This window comes from Halichoerus grypus, chromosome 5 (assembly GCF_964656455.1).
Source record: "Halichoerus grypus chromosome 5, mHalGry1.hap1.1, whole genome shotgun sequence".
NCBI lineage: Eukaryota > Metazoa > Chordata > Mammalia > Carnivora > Phocidae > Halichoerus > Halichoerus grypus.
Genome location: NC_135716.1, coordinates 261,825 through 281,792, shown reverse-complemented (window position 1 = coordinate 281,792; position 19,968 = coordinate 261,825). Strand labels below are relative to the sequence as shown.

At 51.4% G+C, this 19,968-nt stretch overlaps 1 protein-coding gene across 6 annotated transcripts in view; it reads right to left on the bottom strand.

Moving 5' to 3' along the window:
• Positions 1-19,968, bottom strand: part of ARHGAP39 (Rho GTPase activating protein 39) — an 89,531-nt gene that overhangs the window by 45,135 nt on the left and 24,428 nt on the right. For 2 of the 6 annotated variants that reach the window (XM_078071819.1, XM_078071822.1), the window contains exons 2-4: positions 7,072-7,237; positions 6,535-6,581; positions 3,289-3,388 (exon numbers count right to left, since the gene is read on the bottom strand). In XM_078071819.1, coding sequence (XP_077927945.1) covers positions 3,289-3,388; positions 6,535-6,581; positions 7,072-7,151 — 227 coding nt within the window. In that variant the 5' untranslated portion in view covers positions 7,152-7,237. Of the gene's footprint in view, positions 1-3,288; positions 3,389-6,534; positions 6,582-7,071; positions 7,238-15,664; positions 16,130-19,968 lie in introns of those variants that run through there. The other 4 variants (XM_036105774.2, XM_036105776.2, XM_078071820.1 and 1 more) reach the window with 3 other exon arrangements.

Genomic DNA, 19,968 nt, shown 5'->3' with positions numbered 1-19,968 from the left:
GAACTTGTATCTAGAATATATAAAGAACTCTTACAAGATAAATACCCAATTAAAAAATGGGCAAAAAATCTGAATAGGCATTTCTCCAAAGAAGATAAACAAAGAGCCAACATGCAGATAAAAAGGTGCTCAATATCATCAGTCATCAGGGAAATGCAAATCAAACCATGATGAGACTCCACTCCACACCAACTAGGATGGCTATGATAATTTTTTAAAACCACAGCAAGTGGGGCGCCTGGGTGGCTCAGTTGTTAAGTGTCTGCCTTTGGCTCAGGTCATGATCCCAGGGTCCTGGGATCGAGCCCCGCATCGGGCTCCCTGCTCCACGGGAAGCCTGCTTCTCCCTCTCCCACTCCCCCTGCTTGTGTTCCCTCTCTTGCTGTCTCTCTCTGTCAAATAAATAAATAAAATCTTAAAAAAAAAACAAAACATAGCAAGTATTGGAGAGGATGTGGAGAAACTGCAACCTTTATACTCTGCTGGTGGGAATCCACTCTAGGAAAGAGTCTGTCAGCTCTTCAGAAATTCCCAGCGTTTCTCTGACCCAAGAGAAACAGAGACATGTCTACACAGAAACCTGTGCACAATGTTCACAGAAGCATGAATCACAACAGACAAAGAGTGGAAACAGCCCAAACGTCTGTCACCCGACGAACGGATAAACAACATGCATGTGGTACGTGTATACAATGGAATAAGCCCCGAAACGTGCTACAGCGTCGATGAACCTTGAAAACATGACCTGAGGAAAGGAAGCCAATCATAAAAGACCACCTGTTGTGTGATTTCATTTATGTCAAGTGTCAGGAACAGAAAAATCCAGAGAGAGATGGTAGCTTAGTGGTTGCCAGGCTGGGACAGGGGGTGGGGGCAGCTGCTGATGAAACAGGGTTCCTTTCTGGGCGGGGGGACAGTGCTCCAGATGCAGACAGTGCTGGTAGTTGCACAACCTTGTGAATAGACTAAGAACACTGACTGCACACTGTTTAAGGGTAAATTTTACGTGAATTATATCTCATTTAGAAAAAGGATTGCCACTTCCGGGGAGCCCAGCAGGTCAGCGTAGGGGCTGCAAAGTGGGATGCTCCCCAGGGAAGGCAGAGGGGAGACAGGGGGTGGGGTGTGGAGGAGCAGAGACGTCCTGCAGGGTGGCTGGTGTCGAGGACAGAGCGCGTCCTCCAGAGCTGGTGCCACCTGGAGAAGCACACAGGCAGGAACGACCCCGGGCTCTGATGCGAGCAGGCCATGGCCTGAGCAGGTACCAGGGCTCCGCTAGTGCCCAGCCCCGGTCGTCCCCACCGGCTCCCTGCACGCCTGGGTCCCCGGGGCCCCTCCAGGCCTCCGGCCCTCCCAGCATCAGCGCCCACCACAGTGCACACCTGCCCACCTCAGGGACTGCCCCTGCCCTGTGCGGCCTTCCTGCTGCGAAGCTGCAGCGGCAGGGACCTCACGCCTCTTCCACCCTTCTGCATTGTTGGCATCTAGTAGAGACCTCACCTGTCCTGTCCTAAGCTCCCATCACCCCATCATCTGATTGGCCGCTGTATTTCCTTCTGTGCAGCTGTCTAGTCACCCTCCTGCTTCCTACAGATAGCCAGTGTGGCCACGGAGACTCCAAGTCCCAGACCCCAGCAGGCACCAAACCCACTCTCACTGCTAAATGAATTCATCAATGCAGGCAGCAGCCTAAGAGCAAAACCATGGGACGGGCTGCAGAGACCCCAGAGCCCCCCAGAAAGAAACGGCTGGGCCTGCTGTGCCCTCCTGTCCTCTCACTGCCCCGAGGGCCACAGGGTGCTGAGCCGTCCCCTGCCTGTAAACCCTGCCTGAAGGGCAAACCCCTTTGCTCTCCCCGACCAGGGGCCCTGACCAATGCTGTGCCCCAGCTCTTGAACTGGGGCCGGGGCTCGGTCATCCCTCAGGGAGGGATGGGGTGCATGTGTGGAACCCAGGTGGGGCCACGAGCACCACCTGGGAAGGTGAAGGCGGCAAGCACGCCGGCCTGCCCACATCCAGGTGCCGCTGTGCACACAGCAGGCATTTCTGCCTCAGGAAACCTCACACCTACCCAAGCACCCCGGAGCGAACAGCACAGGCTCCACAACCCACGGGCCTCATCTGCTCTGCTGGCAGCGTCCCGGGTGCTGGGCAGACTCCACTGGACCCACCATGATGTCCGATCATACTTCCGGGCCGGCAGGTGCAGCCTGAGTCGGCTCGGCCGCCTGCGTACCGCGGGCACAGGGAGAGGTGCGCATGCCCCCCCCACATGGTCTTCCCCTCTAGGCCTTGGTCCAAGGGATACCGGGTAAACTGCCTCGTCGAGACCCAGAGCGCCAGGACACCTGACCGTGTGCGCTCCCGAGCCTGCCCACGGCATCGGCCCCAGCAGCTCCTCTCTCACCGTGCCGGAGCCACCAGAAGGTGAAGCGCCGGGTGGACATAGCCCCGTGGGGAGACTGGTGTGTGAGCCTGGGGTGCTCAGCATCACCACGGCAGCCAGTCTTTCCCTCAGAGCAACAGCAGAGCCCGACGCCTCTCACGCCTCGGTGCGCGGTCACACCCCCGAAGGGAACAGAGAAGCGACTGGACGGATGAGACTCAACCATGACACCACTTGCCACACCTGGCAGGACCAGCACTCTGAGCACCGAGGACATTGGGAGCAGTAGGGCCTTGGGAAGGGACGGGGGAAAACAGGGACAAGAGACACGGAAGAAGGACGACAGCAAGAACACGGTCCTGGGAACACGTCTAGCAGAGCACTCGGTCTTCACAGGTGAAGGATGGGCCGCCGCCAGGAGCTGCACACACCACAGGCGGCACTTCCCCCAAATTAGCCTGTGGTCTTGATACACTGCCAGTCAGCATCCCAACAGGACATGTCTTCTGGGTAGGGGACAGACTAACTGTCATTTATACAGAAGAGCCACGGCATTCTGGAAAGGGCGGGAGGGGGCGCATGAAGGCCTGCCAGGAAGCCAAGGCAGGCGGTATGCGCCGGTGTGCACAGACGCATGGACGGAAAAAAAGAAAGCCCCTGACAGATCTCCCCCTTGGGGGCAAGGTGGCATTCACAACCCAGGTCAACTGTCTCTACAGAAAACCGTCCAGTTAGATAGCCACCGATTCAAACCTTAAAACACCTAGAAGAGCTTCAGGACCTCAGTCAGGAAAGGGTTTATTAAATCAGACAGAAAAGACATGAAAGCAGAGAAAAGCAGTGAGACAGACTATGTTGGAATTTAAAATGTTTGTTCATCAAAAACCAACCAAACAGGGCACCTGGGCGGCTGAGTCGGTGAAGCGTCTGCCTTCGGCTCAGCGGGGGCCTGCTTCTCCCTCTCCCTCTGCCGCTGCCCCTGCTCATGCTCGCTCGCTCTCCCTAATAAATAAATAACATCTTAAACAAAAAAAAGACAAATGATTCACAGAAAAAACGATGAGAGATTATTCCCAGAGGAAGAAAAGTGAGGAGACAAGAACACACAGACCCCCAGGCTCCCTGGGTATCAGTACAGACGCTGAAGCCGCACACCAGCCACCAGCCAACATGAAAACTCTGGGGGAGCAGGCACACGGGGCGGGGGCCCACGGGGCGGGGGCACACGGGGCGGGGGCTCAGGGGGCGGGGGCACACGGGGCGGGGGCACACGGGGTGGGGGCACACGGGGCGGGGGCACACGGGGCGGGGGCACACGGGGTGGGGCCCACGGGGCCCGAGCACAGGGAGCAGGGGCCCACGGGGCCGGGGCCCACGGGGCGGGGGCTCAGGGGGCGGGGGCACACGGGGCCGGGGCACACGGGGCCGGGGCCTACGGGGTGGGGGCCTACGGGGCGGGGGCTCAGGGGGCGGGGGCTCACGGTGTTGGGGCAGAGAGGGCCTGGCATCTACCCTGCCAGAGATCAGCCCGACAGCTGCCATGGGCCTCCAGGGCCCTGTGTGTAAGAAGACAACCTGGGCCCCGGTGGCATGGGCGCTGTGGGAGGCAGAGCTGGCTGCCATGTGTTCTGCCAGGTGCTGCCCGTGCCCCGGGAGGTACGCAAACCGCAGGAAGTTAGCTGTGAGGAGAGCAGGCCGGAAAGCAGCAGACCCACGCAGCCTCAGTTAAGTCAGAATGTGGCCAGGCCAGGACATGCAGAACGTGTAGAGGTCAGCGGGGCCAACTGAAGGGCAGAAGCAGACCCAGCGACTTAGGAAGCCAGGACAGACGCTGCAGAGTAGGGTAAAGGTGCTAGACAACTGGATGGCATCTGGAGAGCGAAAAAGGCAGATCCACACTGTACGTAAGAATGAGCTCCTCTGCGCACAAGAGCCAAACCGAACCAGCACAGCGAGGAAACTCTGTCTTTCCCCACAACCACAATGCATGGGAAGATTTTCTGATGGCAACTAAAAATCCAGATGCACTAAAAGAAAAGATCAATAAAGTGTAAAGTAAAAAATATTTTGTTTTTTGGGACACATTTAGTGAAAATATTAAATATTTGCAATATAAATTACAGATAAGAGGCTCATATGCTTCATATACAAATTTGAGCAAAAAACCAAACAAAAGTACTATAAAAAAATGGGAAAAAGAGATGTCCCATGAATCCTGGCATCAGACATAAAACCCAAGCTGTACTGAGAGCCGTGTCCCCCACCCCAAGCGCTGTCCAAGGGAGGCTGTGGGCAGCTGGGCACAGCACACGGGCTCCGTGGAGGGCATGTGGCAGCCAGCCCTACGACCCTGTGGCCCCTCGCCTGAATTCACCTGAAGACACACCTCCAACAACACAAAATCACAAAGCACAGGCTTTCTGCTGTAGCATCCCTCGTAACTGTACAATACTGGAAACTACCAACACGTCCAACACAAGACTGGCCGAATACTATGGCATCCACGCTGTCAAGGAGGGTGGTCTCTGAGGGGGCCCTCACAAACCAACACAGGAGGGAGGCCAGAAAAACTACCTGCAAGAGGTGTGTGGGGGCACAGAGGTCTGAATGTACCTGATGCAACTGTGTCTTTTGGAAGCATGTTAATTGTCGACATGTTTAAAAACAAATGAAGTGAGTAAGGAAAGGGAGAATGAATGGAACAGATGACCCTACTGTATTTCAATGACCAGCATGACCCCAACAAAGGGGAGAAGGAGCCACGCCAAGTGAGAGCGGGACTAGACTCCATACTCCTGTTCTTGAGCAGAGTGCACGTGGCAGCTGGGGTCCAAGGAAATCCTGAACGTTTTTTAGCATTATATATACATTTTTGTAACGGAATGGATGAAGCAACTCTGAAACAATTTTTGGGTATGTTATCAGATGAGCAAACGAGTAAATGTGCCAATGCTCTTGGGAGCAGGGTCTCCCTGATCAAAAGAGGGTAAGGCTGTGGAACAGGAGAAGGAAGTGCAGGCCTGCTGGGAATGGGCTGGAGCTGGGGACACTGGTGTGAACTCAGCATGTGTACTGGGTACAGGCGCGTGGTCACATGCACACTCGTGCACGCCTTTTCTAGCCTGCCTACAGGGCCAAGAGTCAAACAACGCCAGAGTCTCGAGCATGCCGAGCCCCCGGACAGGCCCTCCAATGCCTGTCTTCCCCGGGGGCGGAGGAGGTGGGGACCAGGGCTGCTTAGAGAAACAGCTGCCTCCAAGCGGGGCTGCAGCACAAGATACGCCTGGAACCAGAAGGAAGGGGCATCCAAGAGTCACGGGCACACGGGGGAAGGAACCCCTCACCGGCCCAATCTGGGACAATGCCAGCACCACAGTAATTAGGAGCAGGAATTAACCACAAACCATGTAAAGCAGAAAGGAATTTATGAGTATGCACTGAGAAGGAACAGATGCAAGCATGAGCCGGGAGAAGGGGGCTCTAGTTCCCGCGGGGTGCTGTGTGCCGACTGGTGGGTGCGGAAGGGATGCTGTAGTTGGGAAGCCGGTGCTCCCAGGAAAGACCGGACTGTGTCAGAAACAAGCAGAACACCCAAACCAGTGAAGAGCAGGTAGGTGGACGTGCACCTGCAGAGGGGAGACTCTGAGAAGGGTAAGACACACTGTGCAGCATTCTGCTAAGAAACCCTCAAATCCAAACCAAGTTCTCCATTTAAAAAAGGGTCACTGTTGGGGCGCCTGGGTGGCTCAGTGGGTGGAGTGTCTGCCTTCGGCTCAGGTCATGATCCCAGGGTCCTAGGATCGAGCCCCGCATCGGGCTCCCTGCTCCACAGGAAGCCTGCTTCTCCCTCTGCCGCTCCCCCTGCTTGTGTTCCCTCTCTCGCTGTGTCTCTCTCTGTCAAATAAATAAAATCGTTAAAAAATAAAAAAATAATTAAAAAAAGGGCCACTATTGCCTTAAAGAGTGTCGATGTTGCAAAAGGCAGAGAGAGGACGGCTGTGGGAGGAGCGTGGAAGAGCGTGGGCTGGGTGGCGTGAGCATGTGCAGGAGGGCTGGGAGACGTGGGGACGGCTGACAGGAAGCGGCGGCCGAAGCAGGACTGTGAGGCAGACGAGACAGGAGACTTGCCCCCGCCCAGATTTACTCACAGCGACGTCTCTCCTGGGCAAGCCCCCGGAGACTCGGAGAGACAGCCCTGTGTGAAGGGAGGGGAGGTACACACAGAGGCCACGAGGATGAATCAGGGCAAGGGGACGCAAGTGTTCAGTGCAGCGTTTCTGCTCTTGCAAGTTTCCTGTAAATATGGAATTATTTCCAAGTAGAGCTAAAAATATGAAAAATAAAAATGATGAACTATGGCCACCTGCCTTGCTGTGGATTGATGCCCAGAGCAGGCATGTGGAGTTGGGTCCAGCCACGGGCCTGCAGGGTACCCAAGGCCACCTGCATGAGAAGCCCCTCGTCTGTGGCAGGAAGCAGGGCCACACCTGGGGACGGGGCTTCCCCAGGAGGACATCCAATTCAGAAGCAAGCACAGATCATGCCTGAAAGCTGCCAGTCCTGCTGGGTGCAGGTGGGACAATGACTCACCCCCACCCCACAGGTGATGAACAGCAGCCATTCCTTCTCTGAAAGGGAGGCAGCCAGTCCTTTGTTAACTCAGCCACACAGACGCCTCTTCTTACCTCGTGCTTGATCCTGAAATCCGGGGCTCTTGCACACCAGCGTCATGGCTCTCACATTCATAATCCCGTGTCTGGGACATCGCAGTCTTTTCCTGAGGACCCAGGTGGACAGAAGTCAGCGGCTCATCGGGACTCTCCCTCCAGTGTCAGTCAGGAAGGCACCGCCCTGTGAGAGAGCAAACATCTCTAAGCATATACATTCGGGAAACATCTTCTCCAGTACAGCCCCGTGCGTTGGTGAGAACAAGGAACACCCAGGCCCGAGCACAGTTTCTGTGCCCCCTGTGCCCGGCCCCCGAGCCCCGGCCCACAGAGAGCACCCACGCCCCTCACCAGCCGGCCCTGGGCAAGCGGCCCGCCGCCTCTCACACACAGTGTCCTCGGCTCTCTGATGGGGACAGCACCACCCACCTGGCACTGCTGTGGTAACGAGCCCCAAGAGCATGGCGGGGCCCACACAAGGACACGCTCACAGAGAACTGACCACACCTAGGCTCACCTGATCTGTGACAATGAGTGGACTTTTCAAACATGGTGGTGTGCTGACTGGATGTACTCATGGAAAAAGATGACCCTGACCCCTGCCTCAGCCAGCCCACAGAACTCTGCTCTAGATGAACATCTAGACGAACGTCTGAAGAGTAAGACAACTAGGCTTTTAGAAAAAATGTACAGGGGCGCCTGGGTGGCTCAGTTGGTTAAGCCACTGCCTTCGGCTCAGGTCATGATCCTGGAGTCCCGGGATCGAGTCCCGCATCGGGCTCCCTGCTCGGCGGGGAGTCTGCTTCTCCCTCTGACCCTCCCCCTTCTCATGCTCTCTATCTCATTCTCTCTCTCAAATAAATAAATAAAATCTTTAAAAAAAAAAAAAAAAAAAATGTACAAAATGTCTGTAGTCTTACAGTAGGTTCAGGTATCTTAATCAGACATAAAAAACCACTGACCACAAAGAAAAATAAATTGACCATAATAAAATTAAGAGCCCCTGTTTATCAAGACACCATTGAGTAAAAAGGCAAGTCTAGAATGGGAAATACCTGTTCTAGAGAACATGCACAATCCAGTACACATGCACACTTATGTCATCTGACAAAGGTAGCCCAGGACTATGCCGAGGACTCATACAAAATTCCTAGAAAAAGGCAGAAAATCCAGTAGAAAAATGGAGAAAAAAGACTTGAAAACACACTTTACAAAAAAAACAATATTTACGTGGCTAATAAACACATGGAAACATGCTCAACCTCTTTAGTCATCAGGGAAATGTTACGCAATGCACAGCATAATGGCTAATTATATTTTAATTACACTGACCAAAATGGCTAAAATGGGAAAGAAAACCCACCACGTGCTGGCAAGGGTATGGAGGCTCATCAGGGCTTCGGGAGATGGGTTAACCTGCTCAGGACCACAGTAGGCAGTACTCGCTAAAGCTGCACGTACCCCGGCCCCCACGGAGGGCTTCCCCTGACAGCGATTCAGTCTGGCAGAGACCTGCACACAGCGTGCCCAGCAGCCCTGGTCACAACAGCCCACAGGGGAAACTGCCCAACGTTCATCACGGCAGAATGGACCACCCAAGCTCATGCAGGAGTCTCTCAGCAGAGCGTGAGAGTGCGAGGCCGAACACAATCGTATGCACATGAAGTTCACGATCAGGCAGTCAGCTCTGCTGTCAGAAATCAGGAGCCTCCAGGCAAGGTACTGAGGGGAAGGGCCCAAGTGGCAGTGCCATTTGGGGTTCAGCTTGGCGCCATTTATGCAAGTGGTTTATGAAAGCTCAGGAGCTTCACGCCCAGGCTCTCACACTTTTTTTTTTTTTTTTTAAAGATTTTATTGATTTGTCAGAGAGAGAAAGAGAGAGAGAGAGAGCACAAGCAGGGGGAGGGGCAGAGGCAAAGGGAGAAGCAGACTCCCCGCTGAGCAGGGAGCCCGACTTGAGGCTCCATCCCATGACCCTGGGATCATGACCTGAGCCGAAGGCAGATGCTTAACCAACTGAGCCACCCAGGCGCCCCGTTCACACTTTTCTGTACACATGCGTCTCTTCAGGAGAAAGCCTGCACAAATGAGCAAGAGAGTCACTGGGGACACTGTCCCCAACCCAGCTGGTACCAGGACAGAACCCTCCCCAGCAGAGACTGACCCACAGATCCCAACTATACTAGTCAAGGGGAAATAAAACAGATTCAAAGCCCCAGGTAGGGCACAGCTGGCCAGGGGCCCAAGGTGGGAGACTGCAGGCCAATCACACGCTTGTCTCCAAGGCCCAGAGAGATGGTGACACCAGAGGTCAACCTGACCGTGCTTGGCTCATGAGCTGGAGGAGATGCTCCCAGCCTTCTCCTTTCTGCCACTTGAATATCCATACAACCTTCATTTAAATACTTAAAACTATTGGGAATGCCGTTAAGAAAAAAAAAAAAGAAGAAAGAAACTCTAAGTCCTTGTCTCTTTGAGTGAAAACAGGGGACCCTCTTATATGGCTTCAACATTTAATACTGAGCAGTGTTAGTAAAATTTTGAAAAACTAAAAATTATCTACCATATTCTGAAAGCAACTTATATCAACCACCTCCAGGTGTGTACCCCTTTCAGTCCTTGTCCCATCCTCCAAGGCTGGTCCAGAGCAGAAGGCACAGCGGTTACCTCTGTGGCATCTGACTGGTCCTCCGTGCTCCCGAGTCTACCCTTGCATCATTTCCTCCAGAAAGCCCTCTCCAATCTGGGACAGACACCATGTCTCTGACTCCAAATGCCCTGAGTCTGAAATCAGACAGTGCTATGTCCTCCCAATTTTGCTCATTTCTGAAATTGTTTTAATTATTCTAGCTCCTTTGCATTTCCTTATCAATTTCTTCTTGTACCATCTTTGTCTGGTTTCGCTATCAGGATAATACTATAACAAAACGAATCCTCTCAATTTTCTGGGAGTTTGTGTAGACTTGACGTTATCTGTTCCTCAATGTTTGGCAGAATACTACTGCAGCGCCATCTGGACACGTAGTTTTCTTTGTGGGAAGGTTTTTAATTACAATTTTAACTTGTTTGGTAGATTCAGAGCTAACCAGGTCTTAAACTCCTTCTTGAGTCACCTTCACTGGTTTTCTCTGTCAAGGAATTTGTCCATTTCATGCAAGTTGTCCGATTTATTGACACAAAGTTGTTACGCCATTCTCTTATTACCCTTTTAAGATCAGAATAATATGTAGTGATGCCACCTCTTTCATTCCTGATATTGGTAATTCATGCTCTTTTCACTCTTTCCCCTTATCTGGCTGGCCAGAGTTTGTCAATTTTACTGATCTTGTAAAAAAAAAAAAAAAAAAAGGTTTGGCTTCATCAGTTTTGTCTTTTCTGCTTTAATTTCCAGTTTGATCTGAATTATTTCCTTTCTTTCAGTCTTCTGGATTTATTTTGTGCTCCTTTTTTTAGTTTAAGGTAGGAATTGAGTGTTCTGCAACTTTTTAAAAAATTTCATTCTGAGTCAGGCATTTAGTGTTGTAAAGTCTACCTCCAAGCACAGCTTCTCTGGCATCCTGTAAATTTTGACCGTTTTCAATTTCATCCAATGTGAAAGCTTTCCAATTTCCCTTTTGATTTGTCCTTTGACTCATGGATTACAAGGAAGTATGTGATTTACTTTGCCAGTATTTTTATTGGTTTCTAACTTAATTCCATTTTTGTCAGAAAAACTTATGACACAGACAAATGATTTATCTTGGTAAACATTTCAAATGCATTGGCAAAGCGTGCTGTTGGGTGGAGTGCTCTATGAACGCCAACCAGGTCAGGCGGGCTGATTGTGCCAGTACTAATTCTGTTTACCCAGTTGTCCAATTACTCAGGGTACTTACAGCAGCGACTAGAACTGCAGATTGGTCCATTTCTCTTCGCAGTTCTATCAGTTTTTCTTTCATGTGTTTTGTAGCTCTGCTATTAGGTGAAGAAAGTTTATGTTGTCTTCTTGGTCAAGTAACCTCTTTATCATTATGAAACATCTCTGAAATCAGTATGTTTGATATTATTACAGCAACTCTGCTTTCTTTCCATTAGTGTTAGAATTGTACATCTTTTGGGGGCGCCTGGGTGGCTCAGTCGTTAAGCGTCTGCCTTCGGCTCAGGTCATGATCCCAGGGTCCTGGGATCGAGCCCCGCATCGGGCTCCCTGCTCCGCGGGAAGCCTGCTTCTCCCTCTCCCACTCCCCCTGCTTGCGTTCCCTCTCTCGCTGTATCTATCTCTGTCCAATGAATAAATAAAATCTTTAAAAAAAAATTACATATAAAAAAAAGAATTGTACATTTTTTGCCTTCCTTTTACTTTTAACCTATTTGTGTCTTTGTATTTAAAGTGAGTTTCTTGTAGCCAGCATATATTTGGGTACTGCTTTTTCATGCTGACAAATTCTGCCTTTTATAATGATTTACTTGAGAGAGCGAGCGAGCGAGCACACGTGAGTGGGGGGAGGTGCAGAGGGAGAGAATCTCAAGCAGACTCCCCGCTGACTGCGGAGCCCAACGTAGGGCTCGATCCCACGACCCTGAGATCAGTAACTGAGCCGAAATCAAGACTCGGACTCAACCGACTGAGCCTCCAAGGCACCCCAACTTCTGCCTTTTAATTGGGTGTTTAAACCATCTAGATTTGTGATTGTTGACATGGTTAGGTTGAAATCTACCATTTTGTTACTTTTTAAAGTTTGTCCCATCTGTTCTTTGTTCCCCCTTTCCTCTTTTTTGCCTCCTTTTGGATTAGGTATTTTATGTGATTCAATTTTATCTTGACTGTTAATTTATCAGCTGTATGTAATTTATTGTTTTGCTATTTTAGTAGATGTTTTGGGGTTTATAGTGTCCATATTTAATTTATCATAATCTGCCTTCAAGGGAAATCATACCACTGGAAGTACATGAGTTTGCCATTTTTCCTGTCCTGGGCCTCGTGCCATTCTTGTCATATATTTTACTCTATATATGTTATAACCACCCCCCCACTCTTACTACTTTTATTTAAATAATTATCTTTTAGAGATTTGAGTAGTAAGACAGTATATATGTATCTATATTTAGCCATGTGGCTACAGTTTCCAAGGATCTTCATTCTTTTGGGTAGATCCAGATTTCCACATGGTTTCATTTCTCTGCAGCCTGAAGCCTTTACTGCAGTTCCTGCCACATTGCTTGCATTGCAGGTCTGCTGGTGATGAATTCTTTCAGCTTCTGTACACCTGAATAGCTTCATTTCACAATGTATTTCCACTGGTACAGAGTTCCAGGCTGGCTGCTCCCGGCCTCCTCACCCACACTTAACAAAGAGAAATCTGCCATCATCTGCAACGTTGCCCCTCTGTATGTAATAGGTCTTGTTTTTCTGGCTGCTTTTAAGAGTTTTCTCTTCATCACTGGTTTTGAGCAATTTGATTATGATGTACCTTGTGTAACTGTATCTGTGTTTCTTGTGTTTAGGGTTTGTTAAGATTGTTTAGGTTTATAGTTTTCATCAAATTGGAAAGCATTTCAGCCATTATTGATTCAGATAGTTTTTCTGCACCCTTTCCTTCCCATTGGGAACTACAATTATACAAGTACTAGTCTCTGCCAGGTGTCCCACAGCTCAGTCCTGCTCTTCTGTTTATTTAAGAGTACTTTTCCTCTCCTTGTTTCAGTTTGGATAGTTCTTACTGCTCTGTCTTCAAGTTCACTGAGCTTTTCTTCTGCAATATCTAATCTGCTGTTAATCCCAGCCAGTATATTTTGCATTCAGACATTTTAGTTTAGTTTTTTTTTTTTTAAGATTTTATTTATTTGTCAGGGGGAAAGAGAGAGAGTGCACAAGCAGGGGGAGCAGCAGAGGGAGAAGCAGGGAGCCTGATGTGGGACTCGATCCCAGCACCCTGGGATCATGACCCGAGCCGAATGCAGACGCCTAACTGACTGAGCCACCCAGGTATCAGCACCCTCATTTTAGTTTCAACTCTGTAAGTTTAATTTAGATCTTTTTGCAGTTCACTCTCTTTACCATGTCTCTCAATGTGTTCAGTGTTTTTCCTTTAGCTTTTTGAACACATGGAATATATTATAATAATGTTTGAATTCCTCTAAGTATTCTGGAGCTTTGTCTTGGGATATGGTTACTTGGAAACTGTGTGAAACCTTTGGTTCTTGCTTCTAGCATTGGGTAGGGGCACCAGAGCAGTAGTTATTTTATAGCTAATTACTCACCACTGAGTAGTCTACCCAGTGCCCTGTGAATTATGAAGGTTTGGTCAGCCTCATGACATGGCACCCCTCGCAGTGTTCTTAAGAGTTCTGAGCACCATTCCCTCTAACACTTCTGCGGGACTCTCCCTGTCTCTGATAGCTTCTTCACACCCACATGCTGACCGGCACTCTGTAGGAAACTAATGGTACTGTCCCACCCACAAGCCCCTGCTTGCAGCATTCTATTCTGCTGCTCTCCCCTGCAAACCCCATCGCCCTGGCCAACCCAGACTCTAAGCTCCATCTCCTCAACTCAGGGGCTCTGCCAGACCCTGCAACACAACCTGGAAACTCCCCACATGCAGGGAGCTGGGAAATCATGGACTCACCCAGTTTGATTCTCATCTAACAGGAATCAGTGTACTTTGTCATCTCATACCCCAAATTTAGAAAACCAGGGTTTCATTATTATTGTCCAGCTTTTTATTAGTTCCTTGTGAGAGCGTAAATATGATCGCTGTTACTCTATCTTGTGAACAGGAGGAAGTCCAAGTACTTTTACTTATTGCATAATTACACAAATAAAGCATTACAACTGTGATATTTAATTTCCCTCTCTCACCAGAGGGTAAGCAACATGAGGGCAGAGGTATTTGTTTTGTTAACCACTGCATCCTTGACACAGAGTAATCAAACATTTACTGAATAAACACACTCCTTAATCCCTTGGAATTTATCTTGGCATACTGTATAACTAAGGACTTAAAATGTTTGTTCTAGGCTATGCAATGCAGGATTCCAAATATATGACAGTCCTGAAAACACAAAACTATAATAATGGTACAAAGACTGTGGCTATCAGTGATTCAGGGGAGGGAGGAAGGTTGAATGGTGGCCACAGGGGATTTTTTTAGGGTGGTGAAACTATTCAGTATGATACTGCCATTATGGATATCTGATACTATGCATTTGTCAAAGCCATGGAAATTTACAGCAAAAAGAGTGAACTTCAATGTACGCATGTTTAAAAGAAAATAATTTAAGAGGTCAAGGGTTCTCAAGACGCAGTGCAGCACAGGACAAAACAATCTACCTGTATTGCAAAGGAGAGACTGGAGGGAAAGATGCTGACCTGAATAACTTTATTTTTTTTTTTAAGATTTATTTATTTGAGAGAGAGCACACACAAGTGCGGGGAGGGGCAGAGGGAGAGAATCTTCAAGCAGACTCCCCACTGAGTGTGGAGCCTGTCATGGAGGCTGATCCCACGACCCTGAGATCATGACCTGAGCTGAAACCAGGAGTCGGATGCTCAACTGACTGAGCCACCCAGGCGCCCCTGACCTGAGTAACTTTAGAAATAAAAGCTAGGATATAAGATTCATGGAAAAGGAACTGCATATAGGCACTATCTCTAGTTGATAAAGTCACTTCCCAGGAGTATGAGTCTCTAATTTTGATACCACTACACATGTACACGGGAACTGAACATTTCAGCAAAAGCATGAAGAGGAGGTTGGGATGACCCATGTGGTGATGAATTAGGGGAGACAAGAGTCAGAACTCATGTTCAGTGTACAACACATACAGATAGCTACACTAGGAGAGATCTGTGCGTGTGTGGGGGGGTGTATCCACACACAGGTCGGTGTGCACACACAGCTACACCTGGAGAGATCTCTGCTGTGTGTGAGCGTGCACATCAGGTCGGTGTGCACACACGGACGGCCATGCCTGGAGAGCTGTGTGTGCACTCACACTGGTCAGTATATACGCACACACAGCGATGCCTGGAGAGGTGTGGTGTGTACACACGTGTACACAGGTCCGTGTGCACACACACAGACTTCCTGGCTCTGTCAGCTGAGAGGACCTAGAAGCAACAACAGCCCACAGCGAGGATCATACCCAGTGCCCAGCTCTTGGCTCTAACAGCATTCTCCAATAAAAGGACCCAGGAATCCTTGGAAGAATGGCTGAAATCACTGGGGCAGGAAAAGGACAAGATGAGTCTGTAGGATCCCACTGAGGCAATAAAGAACAAAGAGCTAAAACAAAAAGCCCACAATGATGGAGTCTGGCAAAGGCTGACAGAGCTCTCAATGACCAAAGCTGAAGCAATGGGGGGGGGCGGGCATTCCTATTAGATGATAACCCAAAGTATAAAAAAATATCCGTAAGTCCAGACTGATATAAATAAATGACCAAATAAATAAGTGGGGAAAATGGACAAATCTCCCCTGCAAAAGAAGTATGGGTAGATACTCTGCCTCCAGGTACAGGACCTTCCTTCCAAAGCTGGAAGGCAGACACACCTCCGCCAGGTGGGCGCCCATCCTGAAGCCAAGCTGGCTCAGAACAAAGTCTTGGAGAGCATTTCTTCACCCCTTACCTTGCTGCCTTTGCTGCACTGCCTTCCAGAGCAGAGGACGAGGCGGGCGGGACAATGGACTCCGTTCATTCACCAGGTCCTCTTCTGCCGCTGGTCATTTCACATCCACTTTGTCCAGAAACGTGATGCGCCCTCTGCATGTGCAAAGCCGGCCTTCCTTTCCTCCCAGGAGGCCTTGCCTCGCTTGTCCCGTGTACCCTGGATGCCATCGCTCCTCGGGACTCCCCACATGGAGCCTCCCCGCAGCCTTCTGGCACAGGCACCTTCTCTCTGACCACTTTTCTGTTTAGTTCTCTCTACGCAGCACAATCTTTCCAAGCAGCCTGTCCTCTGGAGGACGAATTCTTCTTCAGCAGAGTCCAACCCGTCACCTGCTGTTGTTGCTAATGGGGCCGTCGTGTTGGTCATGGGTTGTCTTTAATTTCCTTCCTCAGCTCTGCCAGCCCACTTCCCATTCTGCTATCTTTTCTTTGAGCTCTTTTCTTTTTATGTATTTTAAATTTTCTATTTTTTAGTATACAGAAAATATTCTGCCTAAACTTTCTATCTGCTAATCTTTCTGTTTTCTTCACCCACAGTTTAACTGTGCTTGTTCCCTCCTTTCTTTCCTTCCTTAGTCTCTACATAAAGGTCCACGTTGTTTCCTGATTATTGCTCATCTTTAAACAAGGAAAGGAACAGCCTCAAGCCTGTGTGTCATTCCAGAATGCTCTATTGCCAATTTTTTTTTACAGGCTCTGCCCTGGAAATGAGTTTCTGGTATTAGGACATTTTTTGTTTGCAAGTGACAGAAATCTAACTCAAACTAAAAGCAGAGAGATCTGCACCCCTGCCTAACAGGGCTGTCTGCGTTGAGACCCTACAAATGCAGGGTTCCCAAGATGGCCTTGGGGCCAGCTCCTCTCAGCGCTCTGCTCAGGCTGGTCACCCTTCTGGGCACGTACCACACAGCAGCACCCCCTACCAGAAGTTTCCTCCCTGTGGTCTAACAAGAGAGGCTCCTGAAGGTTTCTGAGTGGCCAGTGGGGCGCCCGTCGTGCCTGGTGCCGTGGGTGGGCTGCACACGGAGGCCCCGCCCGCACTCCTTCAGGGCTCAGGGCAACAGCGTGTGCCTGCGAGGCTACTTCGTGGGCAGCCAAGGCCCAGGGGAGCCGAGGTCTCTCCCTGGTCCACAGTCGGTGGGAAACAAGACCTGAGGAGCCACGAGTGGTCAGCAGCCCCATGGTGAGTTGCAATGTGCCCTCTTCTTCCCCACTTCACCCCTGAAGAGCCTGGATCTTGTAGAAAATGCCAGCCGAACACCTGTGTCTGCGCCAGCTCGCCTCCCTCAGCACATGCTCCCACATGGGTCCCCCCGCGGCCCACCAAACTACGGCCCGTCCTGTCACATCAATGCCGTCAGCGGTGTCCCTCAAACCCTCTTTGTGAAGGGCGAGCTGTAAGCTGATCAGAGCTTTGGCTTTCACTCCTCTTCCCTGTCTGGCAACATCCTCCTCCGGCTACGGCTATTGCTTGGATTCACTGTGGATTAAATCTGGTTCTCTATCTTTCATTCTTTTTGTTCATTTCAGAGAGTTTCAGGGAGGGAAGTAGGATAAACAAGTCTTTAGTCAGCCATTGTCTTCAGAAGGCCCGAGTTCCATTCTCAATGCTGTTTTTAAGAAGTTTTCCAAGTTCTGAACAATGAGCGCGTCTCAGTTCATGTTCCGAGAGCTTGGCTCCAGGCTGGAGGCACGACAACCCATTCTCCACACACAGTGACCAGGACAGGCCGGCATCTCCCGCTTGCGCCTCCCGCATGGCTCTTCTCATCGACCCCCACCAACGGAGGGGCCGCCCTGTCACTGCTAAGAAACCGTGACCCGACCTGACAGTCATGGCATCAACTTGTGGGTCAGGACCAGCTTTTCAAGCTTTTCTGGGAAAGGATGTCGGACCACAGCCCACACAGAAAGGACACTTGTTTGGAGCCACTTGGCTGCAGCACAGAATGCGTCTCTGAGGGTGGTGCTGCTAAGTACTTGGAAAGCTGCCTCCGGGGGACAGCACTTGGCTCCTGGCCGTGGGAGGCCACGTGACTGGCAGGCAGGACACATGGACACCCCTGCCCCTGCAGTCCTTGCCGTCGTGGGCTTGTCTCACCAACAAAACTGCACTTGGGCCCCTGGAGGACCCTTTAGAGAGAACAAAATGCGTATCACGCATACACGTGCCAGTGGTCAGAGCAGAGAAGCTGGCCTGCGACCACAGCCCGACGCCCCGGTCCTGCTTGCTCCCCAAGCCCTCCACACGCAGGGATGACCCCACTGGGCTCTGACAGGAATGAGGACAGATGTGAGAGGGCTTTGTGACAAATGGGGTGGTAGCTCTGGGTCCCACGGTCATCCCTCCAGAGCCCACGAGCTGGGGCGGCCACCGGTCACCAGGTGGTGGAAGACTCCACCCAACGGCCTCAGCGCCCTCCTGGCAGCTCAGGGACAGCACCAGGATGGAGGATGTAGAAGATGTCATTCTCATTACTTAAATCTTGATTGTTTAGGGGCACCTGGGTGGCTCAGTCGTTAAGTGTCTGCCTTCGGCTCAGGTCGTGATCCAGGGGTCCTGAGATCGAGCCCCGCATTGGGCTCCCTGCTCAGCGGGAAGCCTGCTTCTCCCTCTCCCACTCCCCCTGCTCGTGTTCCCTCTCTCGCTGTGTCTCTGTCAAATAAATAAATAAAATCTTTAAAAAAAAAAAATCTTGATTGTTTAAAAATACACTAAACTAGGGGGTGCCTGGGTGGCTCAGTGGGGTACGCATCTGACTCTTGGTCTCAGCTCGGGTCTCAGTCTCAGGGTCGTGAGTTCAGGCCCCACGTCGGGCTCCTTGCTGGGCGTAGCGCCTACCGGACGCACACCAGCCAGCAGGGCCGACCTCGGGAGGCCAGGCTCGCCTCAGACCACAGACCCCTAGAAAACAGGGGAGCCATGCAGGAAATAAACCCCTACAAATACTGTAGGACAACTGGAAACAGAGAAGGGCAGCCAGCCGCCTGGCCCTCCGTGTGCGTGGGCACCGCTGCGCCGGGTCCCAGACCTGAAGGGGGCCTCGCCTCGCAGCGGCGCCATAAGAAAACGTCTTCTCACGCAGGCTGTTCCTCCACCTGCTTTTGTGTGTTCCATTTCTCCAGTTTTATGCTTTTGTCATCTGCACTTACTTTTAAAATAGTATTTCCAACAGAACAGAATGCTTTCGTTTCTATTAGTGGTCACAGCGGCATTCCTCAGGAAGTCCTGACACCTGTGCAGCTGCAGACCCCTGCTGCTTCCTGGGGCGACATTCGGCCTGTGCACCGGGGGGCAGCCAGGGCCCAGCCCCGCCGGCCCTGCTCCTCTCCTCCGCTTGGGGACTCTGTAGGGCCCTTAGGAGAGAGCTGACTTCTCAACTTACTCATGTGCATTCAGGAGTACGTAGGGGCAGCTGGAAAAGGGGGCTCCCAGCCCTGGGTCAGGGTGCTGTCCCAGCCCTACGTGTGAGTCCCCACATGCTGTCCTGAGGCGCCGCCCACCTGCAGCAGGTCACGACCTTGAGAAGGTCAGAGCAAGCGCACCTCTCAACAGCCCCCGGGCCTCCAGCTGGTACAAATGGAAAGCCAGCTCTCTCCCCTCTGCAGACGGCTGCCCCCTGCTCAGCCCGTCCCGGGAGCCAGACGGGGCAGGCCGCAGTCTGGTGACATGCTCTCCACGCGGAGAAATGGTGCCTGGTACTCACTGAGGGTGCCAGCGAGGCCTGTGTGTCCAGGGCCGCCCCCCACAGCCTGGACGATTGGGTCCTGCTCCTACTCGGTGCCTCGCAGCCTCGCCTCTGGAAGAGCCCCAGCACGGTGGGGACGGGGAGTATGTGCGGAAGACTCACGGTGAGGGGACAGCAGATGTCCTTGGCTGAGTTCTGGGCAGCTGCACGCACGTCCGCCCCCTGTGGACCCTTAACCACGTGGGGCTTGGCTGTCCTCCCCTCCACCTCAGGGGTCAGGTCCCGCCCAGTCCCTGCCCCACAGACGAGCCTGCACAGATGCTTAGAGCCGCGGGTGGGGCAGCTAGACGGCTGGTGGGCAGGGGCATACCCAGAACAGGACAAGATGCCGGCATCCGCACACCGTGTTGTGGGGGCGCCCCGAATCGCACTGCAGGCCTCCAGCCATCCCCCCACCCCCAAGGGCAGCTGCTCGCTCCTCTCCACCCCATACTGCGGGGAAAGTTCCAGGCATGAGTGGGCGACGAGGTTCTTGATTCCAACTTCCTACACAAGCCCTGGAACAGAAGACGCT